The following is an 18,764-nucleotide window of genomic DNA, read 5'->3' as shown; positions in this document are numbered from 1 at the left end:
AAATTTATTTTCAATTTGTTGAGAAATATTTATTTTGATGTTTTTAGTATTTTTGATGTATTATATATATTTAAAAATTATATAAAAATAATATAAAAAATTAATACGGGTGGGTCGGGTCGGGCCCGAGTTTTATCTTTTTTATTCGGGTCGGGCTTGGGCAAAATTTTAAGCCCATTTTTTGGGCTGGGCTCGGGTCTTAGTAAACGGGCTTGAATTTTTAGTTGAGCCCGGCCCGGCCCATGAACACCTCTAACTGTGAGTATAACTCTACAGTATTCAGAATAAGTTCTCAATTAAGATTATGTGGAAAAATATTACTGATGAGAACTTACAAGAGAGAAAACTTATGTATGAAAAGTCATTGGTTATGTACCTGTTGTACACCTGGAAAATAAGATTCACTCTTAAAGTTTGCTATTAATAGATTTTGAATTGGATTCAAAGTCTACTACTAGAGTTTAATTTGCTTATTTCTTGATAAAATCGTCAAGACTGAACGCTGAAAAAAAAGTACATCTTTAAATATTAAATCAACTTGATATATGGTTTAAATATTTGAGATTGTCTTCTTTTTAAGTTTTGATTACATGAGTTATATATTGACATCTCATTTGTTCATGAAAATGAATGTTAATCGATTTATTTACGTTGCTATAGTAGGTTTTATAATTAAATAATATATTTTATTAAAACATATCTAGTATGAAAATTTGTGTTAATAAACTAATGGATTTTATGGTTATTCAAATTTGATTTAGTTCAAAGAATTGTTAAAGGTAGTAGTTCATATGTTTTATATTATTCTATGTGTTAATTATTTAGAGAAATAACATGAGCAATTGTAAATGAAAATTTTTATGAGCTTGAATGGCTTGATTTTGAATTAAATTTCATGCATATTTATGATGATGGTTATAAAAAAAATTGCTAGTTTTCATTATGTCGTATTTTTATGTTTGAGATGTGACGTTTATTGATATATTTAGTATAGACTTGTTTCTATATATGAACTAGGCAGTTATTCTTGGTAGTTAACTGATTATGTAAAACTCTTGTTAAAAGGGTTTTAAAAGTATTTTGAATCAAACTCAGGACTTCTCGCATCCGAAGTGAGAATCATACCACTAGACTAAATGCCCTGAATTTGAAGATTTTGGCATATTCCCTGAAATTATAGACTTCACATTGATTTAGACATTTCCAGTAGTAAATGTCACAATAGTACTTATATGTGGATACAAAGTTAAAGGAATAACAGTAAAATTATCAATTTGTCACAATTTATATTGACATTATTAGTAAAATTGAAATGCATGTTAAAGTAAACCGAAAGTTTACGGAGAATTAAACCATCTTGGATTATATATGATGTAAAAATAAATTGAGAATTTATATGGATATTCATTAAAGAACCAGAAGATTCTTTAATTTAAAGAATTCTCATTTGTTGCTTATTTTTAATGAAATTGCTTATTAGAAACTCGCTAGCTAAAGTTGAGATTTAATGTCTTACATTTCTGAAATGAAAATGGGTCCATTCATCCACCATGTGGATGGCTTTGATATTATATGATTTTGGTAGATGCATCTACAAAATAATAACATATGTGTTATCAACTTGCAACCTGTCATTTGCAAGATTGCTTGTTTAAATAATTAGTTTCAGATCATGCAATTAAGACAATTCATCTTGCTAATACTGATGAGTTTATATCTCAGTCTTTTATTGATTAAGTTTGAAAAACTTTTGTAAAAGTTTGTTATTTATGCGCATAATGGTTTAGAGAAATTATTGATTGAACGCCTCTGATTAATGTCTAAACCATTACTTATGAGAATTAAACTTCCAATTTCAACATGAGATTATGTTGATTTACGTGTTGTACACATCAAGCCAATAAGTTATAAATACTCTCCATTACAATTAGTTTTGTTCAAGAGTTAAATATTTCTCATGTTTGAATTTTTGTATGTGCTTTATGTTCCAATTACTCCACAAAAATACACAAAGAAGAGTGAATCCTCAAAGAAAGTTGGAAATATATATTAATTACAAGTCTTTTGTATTATTAGATATTTTAATGTATTGGAGATTCAATTATGACATGATTTGTGATTAGAATTTTGATTCAATAGTTTTCCCAACATTAGGGAGAGAAATAATAACTTGTAATGAGTTAGGGGGAGAGTAATTTGAACCAGAAGTTCAACAAGGATAACTCATTACAAGTTAACTATTAGATGTATTTACAAACTTAATGAGAATAACCAAGTTAATATTTTAATTTGAATCAAAGTCTCAGTCGAACAATCAATTACAATAAATAATAGACTGATCGGTTCCAAAGATGAAAATTCTTCTAGACGGTTATATAGTTGAGGCGGGTGCTCCAATAAAGACCTAAGACATAACTAATAAGTAAAAATCCAGAAGAGATTCAGGTACCTGAAACAGAATTTTAAAATAATGAAAATAAGATATCTCGATAAATTATGTCAATTCGAGAAAATGTGGAACTAAATAATAAAAGTGGTCGACAATGATCTTGCATACAATATTATTATTTAAATAATGAAATAAAATGAGGATCTTGAATAAATCTATTGAGAAATATAGATATGGAATAAATTGATCAAACTAGAAAGATGCAACTCAAGTACAATTAAATTCGTGGAGTTTTTGGACCAGTAGTACAAATATCTAAAGGTATAAAGCCAATAAGGGTGCAAATGAAGTAGTTTTGCACAAGCGGAATAAAAATATGAAGTTTTTTGCTAAGTCCTGGTATTGATTATGAAAAGATATAATATTCTTTTGTGGTGGATGCAATAACTTTTAGATATATTATTTTGACAATTCATAAAAGATTTTAACTTGTGTCTAATGGTTGTTGTTGCAAACTATTATGAACCACTATATAGTAAAGTTTATATTAAAATCCTTGAAGGATTTAGGATGGTAGAAGCATATTGAAATTCTCGGAAATTGTTCATTTATATGAATTGAAATAATTTGAACATATGTGGTAAATAGTAGTTGAAGGAGGATAATAAAATTATCCAAAATACCTATTTGTATTTTTATAGAAGAATCATGATTAAAATTTGTTATGATTATTGTTGAAACTCTTGAAGAGATCAAAATATATTTCTCCAAAATTTTCCCTCACTCATGACTTTCAAAAGACTGGTAATATAAATGCTTAGTAAATGCATTCAAATAGTCATTTGAAAGACTAGTATTCGAGATTCAATATGTAAAATATGAGAAAGTATGTGATGTTTTAATGAGGGGGAGTAAATCCGCGTTGTACTCTTTTTCCCTTAACCGAGGTTTTGTCCCATTAGATTTTACTGGTAAGGTTTTTAATGAGGCCGCATATTATGCATATTATAGATATGTCTACTCATTTTCTTTCACTAGGAATTTTTTTTCCCACAGGGTTTTTATCTTAGTAAGGTTTTAACGAGGCACATTATCTACCAATGGACATCCAAGGGGGAGTGTTATGAATATCTTTTTAAGTGGATGTCCATTAAGATCAAGATAAGTTTTGATATACTTTAAATTCTAATAGTTATTAGAAGTAGATCTCTACTTCATTTATACTTCTTATACCTATAAATAAAGACTTTGGAGAAGTTTTGTAAATATCCCCATTGATCAATAAAATGCATTCTCTATTGCTTCCCATATTTTCTTTGTTCTTTACTCTTTGTCTATTTATTTTATAACAACGATAAATATTTTTTTTCTTTCAAGTTTTGTTCTCATAAACAATTAAATAACCACAATTTTCTAAATATATTTTTATTATAACAAACTTTTAAAAAATTATACACTATTTAAATTTTAAAAATTTATAATATACAATATTAAAATAGATTTTTACAATATTTTTACGGATGTAAAAAATTATTTAAAAATTAAAAAATTGTAAAAATAAAATAATTTTTGAAATAAATGTTACATTTTTACATTATTAATTAAATTTTAAAATTACTAAAATTTAATATATTTTAATTGATATATACAACTACACCATATATCATATAGGTAAAAACTAATATTGTCTATAATTACAAATTTCAAATATTTATAAATCATTAATAATTTAAAGTTAAAATACAAAAATTACCTTTAACTATTTATATTTCTACTTCAATGAAATAAGTCATATTATTATTTTTATTTTCGTATTAGGTAAATATCTAATATAAATAAATATTTTATTTAAAATAAAAGAAGTTTCTTAACATAAATTAAAAGATTTTTTATACAATGCTTAAATACCCAAACTCTTCTCCAACCCTTAAATAGGAGGATAAACATGTTTCATTGTGCTTGAACCCACTTTTTTGTACTGACAATAATATTAATATAAACTAAACTAAAACTTAATCGGCAAATTAAAAGATTTAATATTTTTTTTAATAACTTCCAGCTAGGATATTTATTAAAATAAAGAAATAGTTTGAAAATGAATACATAAAACCGCCTGAAAAAATAAAGGAAAAAAACAATTAATACCCCCAGCACAGAAATGAGCCCACCTCTATTAAACAAATCACGTGAAAATCCCTTGGGGAACTCCAGCAGATAGAAGCGCTCCATTATTATCCCTTGGAAAACATCAATTTTCCATTCATCCCACACTCCTAAAGTAGAATCCATTCATTTCCTTCTGCAACTTTCCATTTCTTGCGCACCAAACTCATTAAGTCATTTCAGAACTATAATCCATCAACTTCATCCTCTCTTTCAACACATCTCACAAGATCGTCCCGAGCCTCTAGAGTCACTATCACCACCAGATCTTGCCGTCCAAGTTCAGAATTTCGCCCCTTATACATCCTTCCTTTGAAAGAGCATGAGTAGATCCATTTGTTGATCAAGGAACGAAGGTAAACTAGACCTCCCTAAACTTTCTCTGCTCAATTTTTATGTCTTGAATAAAGGTCCATATTTCCGATCTATCCATAGGACCTGATTTAGCTTTCTTGATCACAGTTAAGGAGTCACCTTCAATAACCATTTCTCTCAAACCCATCTCCACCCCCAACTTGATAGCCTGAAGGCATGTAAGGGCTTCAACCACGAAAACAGACAGTACATACTCATTTAAAATGACCCTTGTACCTATTATTCTAGATCTGTCGTCTTTAATAACTAACCCCGAATATGATTTTGCGATGTGAGCCTTAAAAGCTGCATCAAAATTAATTTTCAAGAAATGAGCCTTTGGCGATCTTCACCCATTACACCCCACTTTTGAAACAGTTAATCTTTCCTCCATCTCATTTAGCTCAAGTAAATAGGATAATATTTGACTTACCATTTGTTTTGCCGAGATGAACACTTTGTCATAGATCCACTTGTTCCTTGCTGACTAGAGAAACCAAACCGCACACACAATCTGTCTATAGGTACTCTTCGTTGAAACATTAAATAGTTTCTGTAGCCAATCCTAAAAACATAAGTTCCACCTCTCACTCTTCCATCTGATCTCCAATAGGTTCCAAAGCTCAGCAGCAAAAGGACAGTCGCTGAATCCGTGCTCCAGGCTTTCAACACCCCGCATACATTTTGGTCATGTTTCTCCACCAGCCAATCTTTTATTGTATAGATTATGCATATTAGGGATTAGATTATGGAATATTTGCCAGATTGTAATTTTAACTTTTTCTGGCAATTTTAAGTTCTACATCTTTTTGTAAAAAAATTTGTAACAAATCTCCTTTTCATTGGAATTTGGCTCATCACCATCTTATAAAACCTTGTACCCACTTCGAACAGTATACTCACCCGAGGATTCCATGCGCTAAACCACTGCGTCTTCTTGCACCTACGAACCTAGAGGAATACACAGAATTCTCATCGCTACCTCTAAATCAAAACAACTAGTAATTAGCTCCACATTCCATCTTCTATCTTGCTGTAATATCAATTCAAAAATTGTCCTGTAAGGGCTATTAGACTCAAGCATCTAAATTTTATTTGTTTGCAAACCATGGACCCAAATATCATCCCAGATGTTAATACTATTCTCTGTACCAACCTGCCAATCCAATCCTTTTAGAAGCAAACCCTTTGTAGACCAGATGTTTTTCCAAGTATATGAATGGTAAGCTCCAAGACCACCTCTAAAAAAATCTGTATTCGAAAAAGACTTTGCCTTCAACGATCTAGTTAATAATGAACTCTAATAATTAATTAAATGCCATCCCTGTTTGGAAAGTAGGGCAATATTAAATTGACTAAGATTGTGAAAACCCATGCCTCCATAATCCTTTGAAGTACACATTTTGACCATTCACACTAATGGATTCCTCGTTTACCCCCAAATTTCTGCCACCAATATTGAGAGATAACTTGCTCTAACTCCCTACATAGTGAGGGGAATAGCCTGAAGAACACTTTCTATAAACACTTCTTTTCCTCTTTGGGACAATGGTCTTACACACCAACTGTTTATGCAACTTATCATGCTATCCTTTAGCCCCTGGAATGCTTTCTTTCTACTTCGGCCAATCATATTCGGTAAGCCCAAATATCTCTCAGAATCAACAATAACCAGAACCCCCAAACTTCTTAAAATTTCATGTTATATTCTTCTCTAACATTTGAGCTAAAATATATGGAAAATTTATCGTAATTCACACACTGACCCGAAGCCTCCCCATAATCCTTTAGGATCCCTTTCAAATTCATAGCTTCCCTTACTCTAGCCCTCCGAAGAGTATACAATCATTAGCAAATAAAAGGTGAGAAACCACTAGGGTTACCCTACAAATTTTTGTACCCTCTACCAAACAATCCCGACTAGCCATACACATCAAGGAAGAAAGCCCCTTACTGTAAATTAGGAACAAATATGGGCTTAACGGGCCCCCTGACGAAGCCCCCCTTCTCGGGGAAAACTTATCACCTACCTCTCCATTTATAATTAGAGAATAGGAAACAATACTTACACAATTATAAATAAAGTCCACCCAACCTTCCGCAAAACCCAACATCAAAACCATCTCTATTTCAAAAAACCCCATTCCACCCTATCACATGCTTTGCTCATATCTAACTTGAGTGCGAACTAACCCTTTTCCCATATCTTTTCTGCTTAAGAACTTCTAAAATTTCATAAGCAAGTGAAATATTATCTATGATTAATCTACCAGGGACAAAAGCGCTTTACACTTTATTAATACACCAATTAAACACCTTTTGAAAACGGTTAACCACAATTTTAGAGATAATCTTTTACAGAACTGAGCTTAAATTAATAGGGTGAAAATACTTCATACTATTTGGGTTTGAATTTTTCAGAATAAAAAAAATGTGAGTATAATTAATATCATCAAAAGACATACCTCCATTGAGCACCTCAAGACAAAAAGTTCCCACATCATATCCCATTATGTGCAAATAAGTTTTAAAAAATAGCGTAGGAAAACTATCGAGACCAAAAGCTTTCACGCGCGCCATTGCCTTAACAACATTAAAGATCTCATCCCTCTCATAACGAGCCATGAGACATTAATTCATCTCCTCCATTATGCATCTATTCACCTCTTTCAATATATGGCCAGCATTGCTTGAACCCTAAGACGTAAATAGATTCATAAAATAATTCTTCGCAATATTTTTTACCACTCCTTCATCACTCATGAATTGCCCATCGCCCCTATCAAAACTTTTCACCTTATTCTTACATTTTTTTGAGCCGTATAACAGTGGAAAAGCTTGTATTTTGGTCACCTTTTTAAAGCCAATTAACACATGCCCTTTGCTCCCAATACAACTCTTCATTTTTCAACTCTAGATTTAGATCAATTCTACTGTTTAGCAATTCCAGAATGTTATCATCATCTCCATTCCCCACAGTAAGCTCCTCTATTCTTTTAGTTAAATATCCCCTCCTATCCCCCTTCTTACTCCGAAGCCTAGTCGTCTACCTCTTGAAACCAAAACCCATCCTCTCGAGGCATTGAGGCACCATACTACTACTACCTTTCCAAAGCCTGCTAACCTCAACCTCACATGACTTTTCAAGCATCTAGGAAGCCTCAAAGCGACAACCAAAACATTTAGAATGCCTCTTACCCTTATCTGTTTGAATCAACATTAGACAATGCTCAAAAAAGGAATGAGGCAAATGTCGCACAATAAAATTTGGGATTTTTCCCACCATGCCGAAGTTGTACGCCTCTATCCAACCTTTCCCTAATATTATTATGCTCAAAATTTCCCCTCTCCCAAGTAAACCATGGCCCATCAAAACCCAAATCCGCTAAATAATAATCCCAAAGAACCTTTTGAAAATTGTCCATCCTCCTATCATCTCTTCTAGCCCCCCTTTCTTCTCAAAAGAATAGAGGATCTCATTGAAATCCCCACAAACCAACCATAGCAAGCTTTGATCATGCCCCAAATAGCGAAGAAGGCATCAAGAATCATCACGATATCTCAAATCTGGCAAACCATAAAAATCGGTCAATCTCCAATGTACTTCATCTTCAGGTCCTTTCAAAACCATATCCACATAATTGCTAGAATAACTTCTCAAAGAAACATTAATATCAGATTTCTACCCTAAACTTAAACCCCCCATCGTACCTTCTATTGCTACGTCAATGCCATTCAGAAAGCCACCCCTCCGACACACCTTTTCCATTATTATTGAGTCTAAATTTTTCTCCATAAAGAAGAGAACATGGGGATTGTGAAGCTTTAAATCCTATTGTAGCCTCCTTATTGCTCGTGGGCTCCCCAACCCACGAACATTCCAACACGTTATTTTTATTGCTATCGGTCGACCTGCCCCTTAGTGGTCATCGATAAAGTTTTTTGGTAAGCTAGATAACCCTCACTCTCTTTCTTCTTAGAATCTGAAATCTCAGAAACTTTTTCAAAGAAAACATTCTTCTTTTGCCTTTTCTTTCCATCTATTGCTCCAACTGAGATTTCCTCTAGATCATGAATCATCAGATCTTGTGCCCGACCCTCCTTTGAATCCCATTCGCTCCTAAAAACCACCTTTTTTTTACCATCCAAATTCACCCTCAGAACTCTATTCATATTGTTGAACATTTCCAAATCAAAAGCTTGAACTTGGCTATTTCTAAGACATATACTCTCCCCCACAATTGCCCTACTTGGTGGCTAAACCCTTAAAGATATATCCCACTTTAACTTCAATCCCTCAACATCCATACGTGATCTGATCGAACAAAAACTATCACTGTGTCCCAAATAGCCACATAGGAAACAAAATAGAGTAAGCTTTTCATACATAAAACAAGCATAAGAGAAACAATTAGGGAAACCTAAAACTTCTTCCTTCTTCATAAAGGGGAACAGACATCAATAATAACTCTCATGTGTATAAAAACCTGGGTTCCCCCTTTTAATTGATTACAATCATATTCGACAAGTTCTCCAATAAAGTCACCCAACTGTTTAGCCACTGCCTTAAAATAAAACCCTGAAGGCAAATCACGTACTTGAACCTAAAAAAGCACATAGAATAATGGAACTATCATCGGGTCCTCCATATCTTGCATCCTATGAAAAATCAACAAATGATTATTAAAGGTCCAAAGAGCCCTTTTAATCACTCTTTCAATATCAACCCTATGAAAAAAATGAAATAAAAATCGCTTGGCCCCTAAATTTGAAATTTCAATACCCGCTATAGGATGCCACAAATTCGCAAGCATATTACGCATGGCTTGAAACTGAACCACGCTTGCCGTAAGAAAAGTTCCAACCAAGCAACAATCGTACAACCTATTTGTTCCCCCTGACAACCCCCCAAATTGCATGACTTCCTCTTCCTTTCCATCAGAAATACATAACCTAGCCATTCGGTCCTCCATTACAGTTGCGTCAAACAATCAATAGAACTCTAAAAAAACACCCCCAACAATAAAAATGAAAAAAAAACCCAGATAAGTTTTTATTAACAAAACATGATCTAAGCCACAAACCTAGATCAAGCGAAACTTTCAAGGAAAAACCCTAAAAGAACCCCAAATGAAAAAACTAGAAAAAAACGTGCTATGATGAGAGCAGATAGAACATGCTAGATAGCAGGGATTTTTTAAAAGATTTAATACTTAAAAGAATAACATATTTAATATAATAAAGTATAAAATCTATAATAAAATAGACTAATTTATGATTTTTAAATAATTTAATAATATTTTTTGTAAAATAAAATAGAAATTTTCAATTTAAAAACTAGGGTAAACTACACTTGAAATCACTCTAAAATAACGTCATTTCTATTTTGACCACTTTAAAATTTTTTTATCACTACTGTTAGAAAAATTGACTAAAATGGTACTCAACCATTAAACCCTTAATGGATTGTTGATTGGACCTAGAGAAAAAAAAGAAAACTGTTCTTTTAATCATTTTAAAATTTACAAAATTCCAGTTAACACCATTGCTATACCCGCAAAGTTTTAAATTTTTATGTTTAGGCAAAGAAAAATACATCTATTTACTATAGCTCTGCCCTCTATGACATTGTCGCTGTCTCCGCTCCATTGTCTTTCACTCGAACAAAAAAAATTCGTCATGGTTTTAGTGTTCGAGTTAACAAAAAATTGTGCATATTATTACTTTTTTTAACTTTTTGGTTTGATTTAATTGGAATGCAACTATTGTGGGGTTTCAATGTTTGGGTTAACAAAAGGCTTTGTATTTAAAAAAGAAAACCTTAATCATCTTTTTATAAATCATGGTGCATTTGAAAAAAAATGGTACAACTAAACTATTTAGTTGGGAAATAAATAAATGGGAAAACATAGGAATTAAGAAATTTACATCAGTGTCTAGATCGGAGGAGAAAATTGAGGTGATAGTAGTGGAAGATGGTGACGAAAGTATATTAAAAACTAGATTTAGCATATTTTAATGAGTTATTAGATTAACTTGAAAATTTTTAAAGGGAATAAAAAGAATTTTTTTCTTTTCTATAATTATTTTAATCAAGTTTTTTAACAATAGTAATATTTTAAAATAACTAAAATAATAACAATGATATTTTAAGGTTACTTCCAATATACTATGTAATTAGGAAGAAAATGGGAGAGAGAGACTGGCAGGTTTTTCGTGTTGCCACTTGCCAGCTGCCACCACGTAAGCACTAGGAAATAATTAATGGGTTACAAGGGGTTGGTTGTGAAATGAGAAACACAAGGGGCAGCATTGTCATTTTATATTATAACTAAGATTTGGTTGTGCGAAAGTACGGCATAATCCAGATTCCACTGTATATTCTCTTTTCTTTTCTTTTTTTCTGTATTAATTTCCATAAATAATAAACCAAAATGTTTTCTCCTTCGATTGTGGAATGAATGGGCAAAGCAAAGCACCATTAAAACTTTTTCCTTCAACCTTCCATAGCTCTTTCCAACGAAAACCCTAAACGCGTTTTTGAGAGGGAAAGAGAAGGGACTGTTACTGTTTGTTACTGTATTCCAATATGTTGTCCAGCTTCCTTAATGGCGTCCTGCTTGTTGGTATTCAGAGAGAAGACGAACCTCTCTGAATTTCTTAGTCTCTTTTTTTTTTTTTAATTTTACATATCTGTTTATATTGTTTGGACCTGTTAGAAAGAGAAAGATACGGCGAGGAAAGACAGTCGAGAGAGAAAAAGAAAATTAGAAGTCGTTTTCTGAGTTTGAGTTGAGTGGCTGTATCGGTGTATGATTTGTCGCGTTTCTTTCATTCGGGTTCATGGCTCTACTCGTATTTAGAAGCGGCAAACGGTAAGTTTTTCTAATTTTATTATTATTTTATTTTCTTTCCTTCGTAATGGTAACTCTTTCAATCTGTTTGTTTCTTGGATTTTTGTCTTTTATAGAAAGCTTGTATATCTCTTAGAACTGGAATTTTCTTTTTGGAATTCGAGCTTCTTGTTTAGGTTTATATTTTATTTGACATGTAAGTAAACTAAAATATATATGTTTTTATTTGAATTTTGGATTTTAAATTTGTATGCAAAGAAAACTTCGTTAAATTAGCGAACTTGGAAAATAAATGGGATTTTTATTGAGTAATGTAATTGAAGGATAGCGTATGTTGAATACTTTCTAAAGTTTTTCGAAGATTTTAATTAGGCCGTAATCATGTCCGAAATTATATTTCTTTTAATGAATTAGTCCATCTCAGTGATGAATATTATACGTAGGTATAATTGCTATTCCTTTTTATGTAAACTGTAATAAGATTTAATTGTCTCTTCAGTCCACCTTTGTATGTTGTTATTAATCTCTTGTGTGTCTTGTATTAAGACAAGAACCTTTGTTCTTTCATGAAAAGATAAATATGTGATTATTGGAACTGAATGATGCTTCTTTTATAATTCCTTTATATCGAAGAATCTTAGGAGTGGTTATTGTTGTTATCGTGAAGGTTTCATGGAAATCTTAAATGGCTTAGAGGAGTTGTGAGTTTCGACAAGGAAAAGCCATCTTTCAGATAAATTTCTTGATAGGCAACTTTCCACAGACGGTTGTCTTGGTTGAACGAGGCTGATCTGTTCATCCACTTTAGTCCAACTCTTTATGAGACAGATCCTGTTGTGTTGTAGGGAAAAAAGAAACAGAAACTTCAGCTTTATAATCTGGTGCATAGCATCATAGATTTTGTTAGAAACAAACAAGTCTTTCAGATTCATGAAGTTTAAGCTTCGGTGGCAAATCTTCTTTGGCAAAAATTTCTACAGTTCACGTCAGTCAGGTGAATTTACTAGAACAGTGTTTATTATCATCATTTGCAGCTCTTTCTGGAGGGATCTTCTTTCATACTAGTAAATCAACTCTCGGCTTCAAATAAGGCACCTACCAAGTTTAACTCCTAGTACCTCTGTGAGGAATCTTCTTTGGAAGTTTCTTCCAGTATAAACTTTGTCCATTTCGGCAAATCTCCTTTGGCATTAGAGTCCTTCGTTGGCTCCTTCGTCCCTTTCGGGCAAATCTCCTTTGGCATTAGAGTCAAAATATCCTCTTCAGGATATTTTACTCACTATCTCTTTCAAACAGTTGGATCAACTGGAAGATAAATACCCTGCAATTCGCAACTGAAAATTTTAGTTATATCCTTGGCTGTATTGCCTTATCAAAAATAAAAAAATAAAAATCCTTGGCTGTATCCTCCTTCAGGATTGACTATTGACTTACCAACTTTATCACAATATCTATTATGATTTGAGAGCTTAAGATTAAGTGGGACCAGCATATCTTGGAAGCTTCTATTTTCTCAGACAGGAGTGGAGTTACTGGTATATATCTTTAATCTTTTTTCTTTTTCTATTTCGTTACAGTATTAGTACAAAAAAATCAACTAACAGTTCAGTTGCTGTAATTAGGTGAAATACTTAATGATTTGTTTCACATTGCATATCTGTTTTAAACTGAAACTTCCATGCATGCTGCAGGTGCATGTGCTATCTTGTTCTACTAAAGATCCTGCTCTTCAAGATAGCAAAACTTTGAAAGCAAAAGTTAAATCAGACATTATATTTTTTATTACTGAGGTCAGAATCTTGCCTGAAAGTGCTTAACTGCATCTTTTTCTCTCTCTTCTGCTAAATTATAACTCTCTTCATATGTTATTTATGTTCCACTAAATTTAAAATATATTTTGTCATAGGTGCTGAAGCAATGGATTTTCTCACTGATTCGGACTGGGAAAGTTTTAGTGAAAGTGGCAGTAGTGAACACGAAGAAGTTGACTTTCTGTATGGCGGTCAGGCTTGTACCATTCTGTCGAGTCTGGAGGAAAGTATTGGTAAAATAGATGAGTTCCTCTCATTTGAGAGGGGATTTCTTCATGGGGACATTGTCCGCTCTATAACAGATCCATGTGGGCAGATGGGCAGAGTAACCAAAATAAACATGGTTGTGAATCTTGAGAATGTTCATGGGAAAATTGTAAAAAATATAAATTCAAAACAACTTTCGAAGCTCCATTCCATTTCAGTTGGAGATATTGTGGTTAATGCAAATTGGATAGGACGGGTGGTTAAGCTGGTTGATTGTGTCTCTATCATCTTTGATGATGGATCTAAGTGTGAGGTCACTGCTGTGGATCATGAGAAGCTTGTGCCTGTTTCTCCCAACTTAATTGATGACCCACAATATCGATATTATCCAGGACAAAGAGTAAGGGTTGTGCCTTCAAATGTTTCTAGGTCAACTAGATGGTTATGTGGTACCTGGAGGGGAAATCAGGATGAAGGAACCATTTCAGGTGTGGATGCGGGTTTTGTCTATGTTGATTGGATTTCCTGTGCTCACGTTGATCATGAATCGAGTGCCTCTCCTCCTTGTTTGCAAAAGGCAAAAGACTTGACTTTGTTGTCATGTTTTTCCCATGCAAATTGGCAGCTTGGTGACTGGTGTATGCTTTTCTCGGCTGACTTCAGGGGGACTACTGAAGAGGTTCTCCACGCATCAACTCAGCATATAACTAGGGATTCGTGGAAACAAGATAAAGGATTTAAAAGTGGAAACCCAGATTCAAGATTGGAAGAGATCTTTACCATCATTAAGACAAGGACCATGGTTAATGTTGTGTGGCAAGATGGTACTTGTGGTTTAGGATTAGATTCACAGACTTTACTTCCTGTCGGCATCACGAATACGCACGAATTTTGGCCTCATCAATTTGTCCTGGAAAAGGGAACCATAGGCAATAGTCAAAGATGGGGTGTGGTGTGTGGTATGGATGCAAACGAACGCACAGTTAAGGTACAGTGGAGAACTATAGCTGTGAATCAAATAAATGGTTTTGATGGGAAGCAGGTGGAGGAAACTGCTAGTGCTTATGAACTTGTTGAGCACCCAGACTACTCTTACTGTTTTGGGGATATCGTGTTCAAGAAGGTGGTTCAGAACCAGTATGGTGATCAAGCTGATAAATGTATCAAAATCCCTGAAAATGGTTTTGGCACAGAAGCTGTTTCGAAAGGCAGAAACTTGAATCTGGATCATTACAAGGATCCCAGTACATATTGTCTATCCTGTATCGGCATTGTAACTGGGTTTAATGAAGGTGATGTGGAGGTGAAGTGGGCTTCTGGTATTACAACAAAGGTTTGAATCTTATTCATCCTTTTTCCATTATTTAAATTATATGCATACATATTTAAAATTAAGATGATATTCCTAGTTTCAGGATTCAGATGCTGAAGTTTGAATTTAGTATTAAATCTTTCATCTGAATCCATGGACTTGAAACTCATTTATGTTGACTGTATTCTAGTTTTAGCTCATCGATTAGCAGTCGCTGATCTATCATCCTTTGAATTTGCCGATAAACTTTGTCACAGGTTGCACCATATGAAATTTACCGTATTGATAAATATGAAGATTCAGCAACAACTCCTGTTCTCTTTGAAGAAAATACTGAGGCTTATAATCAAGAGATGTTTGTGGATGAGAAGCAGTCTGATAGCCACAAAGGAAAGGTAAATCCAACTTTCTCTCCCTCATTTTCATTTGCATTTTTTGAGCTCAAGTTTTCTGTCAATCTGTATGTTAACATTTATTGTTTGTGGATGTACACCCAAATACATGAAAAATCTTGTACTATGTCCCTTACTAAACTAAGTAAACACTTTGATTTGATTCGCAGGAGTTGTTGAATTTCAACAGTGCTATTGAAAGTGGTGAGAAATTCTCATTGGTACCTACTTCTTTCTTCTGTCCTCAAGCTGCTATTGGATATTTTACAAGCATTGCTTCTAGCATTCTTGGATCTCTTGGTCCCAATTCACTGATAAGCCAAGACCCATCTGGTTGTATTTCTCGGAATGCAAAAGAATATGACATTCTCCTTGAGAAAGAGGTGGCTGAAACTTGCCATCACTGTGCTGAACAAGATATGAGTGAGTTGCAGATATTTGAAATGACAAACATAAGACAGGAAGTTGAAGAGATTGAAGAAAACAAAGTTAGTATGATGCCTAAACCAGTTGAAACTTCAGATCAATTCAGGCAGTTTGATATGGTTAGTGATTGTTCAGATCATCACTTTCTCGGTGAAAGTAAGGTGTTGGCTGTGTCTCAGGTTCGAAATATGATTAAATGACTCCTAAACGTACCATTTGAGTTGCTCCAACAATCCAGATAATCATTTTAGTTTTTATCATTGTGCCTATATCTAGGTGAAAAGAAGTTGGTTGAAGAAGGTTCAGCAAGAATGGAGTATTCTAGAGAAAAACCTTCCTGGTTAGCACTTTATCTTACTCTTCATAATGATTTAAAGTGTTAACTCTGCCTTCATTTTGTTGGTTACCATTGCTTAAATTTTGAAGCCAGTTGCTATTTTCTCATGAGACTATGTTTGGCCTGCGCAGAAACCATCTATGTCCGTGTATGCGAGGAAAGGATCAATTTACTACGAGCAGCCCTTGTTGGTGGTCCTGGCACACCCTACCATGACGGGTTGTTCTTTTTTGACATTTCTCTTCCTTCTGACTACCCATATGAACCACCAGTAAGTTCTACTTCCAGCTTGGTTACTATTTAAAGAATCAATTGGCTAGTAGTTGCTGCTTTTTGAATGTGTTTATAATGCCAAGAAAATACTACCCTTTTTGATTCATATCTCTTCAGATGCCAGAAAGTTAAGAATATTGAATTCATGGTCTGCAGAAACTGATACCTGAAAAAATACGGGTGTTTATGTCAACTATGAAAATGTTAATATATGTAAATGGAACATCGTGGTTTTTATGTTTGTCAAAATTTTGCAGTTGGTGCACTACCGTTCAGGAGGCCTCCGCCTAAATCCCAACTTATATGAATCAGGGAAGGTTTGTTTAAGCCTTCTAAATACGTGGGCAGGTTCAGAAACTGAAGTATGGAATTCGGGAAAATCCACAGTTCTTCAAGTTCTTCTGTCACTCCAGGCTCTTGTGCTTAATGAGAAGCCATACTTCAATGAGGCCGGATATGATAAACAGTTAGGAAGAGCCGAGGGGGAAACAAACTCGGTGAGCTACAACGAAAATGCTTTCCTCGTAACCTGCCAGTCTATGCTTTATATACTCCGGCATCCACCCAAGGTAAAATTCCACATTTTAAACAATTTCCCAGCTCCATCATTTGCATTTGTTGAATTGATGGAGTTAATGATAATCAGCTTTGATTACCACCTAAATGTTACATGGAATACTGATGCCATATCTTGATTGAATGCCTGTTGCTCTACTGGTGCAGCATTTTGAGGCACTTGTCAAGGAGCACTTTAGTAGACGTGCCAAAACTATTCTCTCCGCTTGCAATGCATACATGGAAGGAGCGCCTGTAGGATTTGCTCTTGAATGTGGCAAAAATGGGCACAATGTAAATCTTAAAGAAAGTTCTACTGGGTTCAAAATCATGCTAGCCAAGCTTTTCCCAAAGCTTGTGGATGCATTTTCTGATCAGGGAACCAATTACAGTGAATTCCGTGGGGTGGAGAAGTGAAAGCACTGCCGAGGCACTAGTATGTGAAAACGATACCCGGAATTGCTAGAATGTGAATAGCTTTGTATAATATTCCTCACCAGAACTGAACGGAGATCCCTTTAAAAGGGAAGTTATGTATCATATTGGGGTGTGCTTTGCTGAAAGATGGCAATGTTTTCTTGTTTATAACTGTCGGAAGCTATGCTTTACAGGCTTGTGCTGTGACTGTAGGAAACTATTGTTTGCAGAGTTTCTAGTTGGTGGAAGGGGTGTGCATTCACTTGGTTCGGTTTTTTTATAACAAAAATCGAATTTGTAATGACCCGATAGTCGCAGGTGTCAGAAAATATATTTACGGGATTTCGTTTTTCATAAATCGGACTCGTAAATATTTTTTAAAAATGTTTACGAAGTTAGTTGTGTAGTTAATTAAGTTTTGCTAGGTGAATTTGCATGAATTAAGAGTAATTAGGTATAATGACTAAATTGCATAAAGAGTGAAAGTTGAATTGTAGATTAAAGAAAAAATTAAAGAGGACTAAAGAAGTAATTATGTATTGTCCTTTAAATGAGGCAGTATAAGGTGTAATATTATTATAAAATTTAAGTTAAAATATGTATATTATAATATAAACCTTAAGAATTAAGTATATATATATATATTATAAAATTATAATAAAACAAAATAAGAAAAAGAGAAAGAAAGAAGCTAAAACGAAACAGAAAGGAAAGAAAAGAAAAAAGGGAAAGGAAGAAAGAAGAAAGACGAGGCTAGGGTTCAAAGTTTCCAAGTTCAATTGGTTAGTTAATTTAGTCTCTTTTTCTTGTAATTTTTATATGTTTGGAATCTCGTTGTTAAATACTACTCGACCTATGCCGAAATTTTAGAAATTATTGAGTTTTTAAGTGTTGTTAATGTTGAATAATTTCAATATTAGGGATTAATTTGGTAGATTTTTAAGTTAGAAATGAAAAAGGATTGAATTGTAGAATAAATTGTAAATTTTGAGTAATAGGGACTAAATTGTAAAAATTCAAAATTTAGGTATTTAAGTGAAAACAGTGAGTTAAATTTAGTTTAAAGTGGAATTTGTATGAAAATATAAGATTAATTGTGAAGAAATAAAATTAGTCTCGGTTTAGGGACTAAATTGAAATTTACAAAATATTGAGTAAAAATTGAATTTTTCAATATGAAATTAAATTGTGTTGTATTGATGAATTTTAATTGTTTTAATTTTGTAGCTAACGTCGTACTGAAATCCTCGACTAAAAAGGGGAAAGATAAAGTC

The 18,764-nt window shown here is 33.4% G+C and overlaps 1 protein-coding gene across 1 annotated transcript; it reads left to right on the top strand.

The window, feature by feature from the left end:
- Window positions 1-4,550: 4,550 nt before the first annotated feature.
- On the top strand, window positions 4,551-17,914 carry LOC105772919 (probable ubiquitin-conjugating enzyme E2 24). The gene is made up of 11 exons (XM_012594419.2): window positions 4,551-4,908; window positions 11,626-11,781; window positions 12,428-13,295; window positions 13,452-13,550; window positions 13,667-15,111; window positions 15,348-15,485; window positions 15,653-16,087; window positions 16,185-16,248; window positions 16,377-16,516; window positions 16,776-17,087; window positions 17,242-17,914. Exons 5-11 carry the CDS (start codon window positions 13,678-13,680, stop codon window positions 17,488-17,490), a joined length of 2,772 nt encoding a protein of 923 aa, XP_012449873.1. The 5' UTR covers window positions 4,551-4,908; window positions 11,626-11,781; window positions 12,428-13,295; window positions 13,452-13,550; window positions 13,667-13,677; the 3' UTR covers window positions 17,491-17,914.
- Window positions 17,915-18,764: the final 850 nt, after the last annotated feature.

Source organism: Gossypium raimondii, chromosome 6 (genome assembly GCF_025698545.1).
Source record: "Gossypium raimondii isolate GPD5lz chromosome 6, ASM2569854v1, whole genome shotgun sequence".
Taxonomy (NCBI): Eukaryota; Viridiplantae; Streptophyta; class Magnoliopsida; order Malvales; family Malvaceae; genus Gossypium; species Gossypium raimondii.
This window is presented reverse-complemented; position numbering and strand designations above follow the sequence as displayed.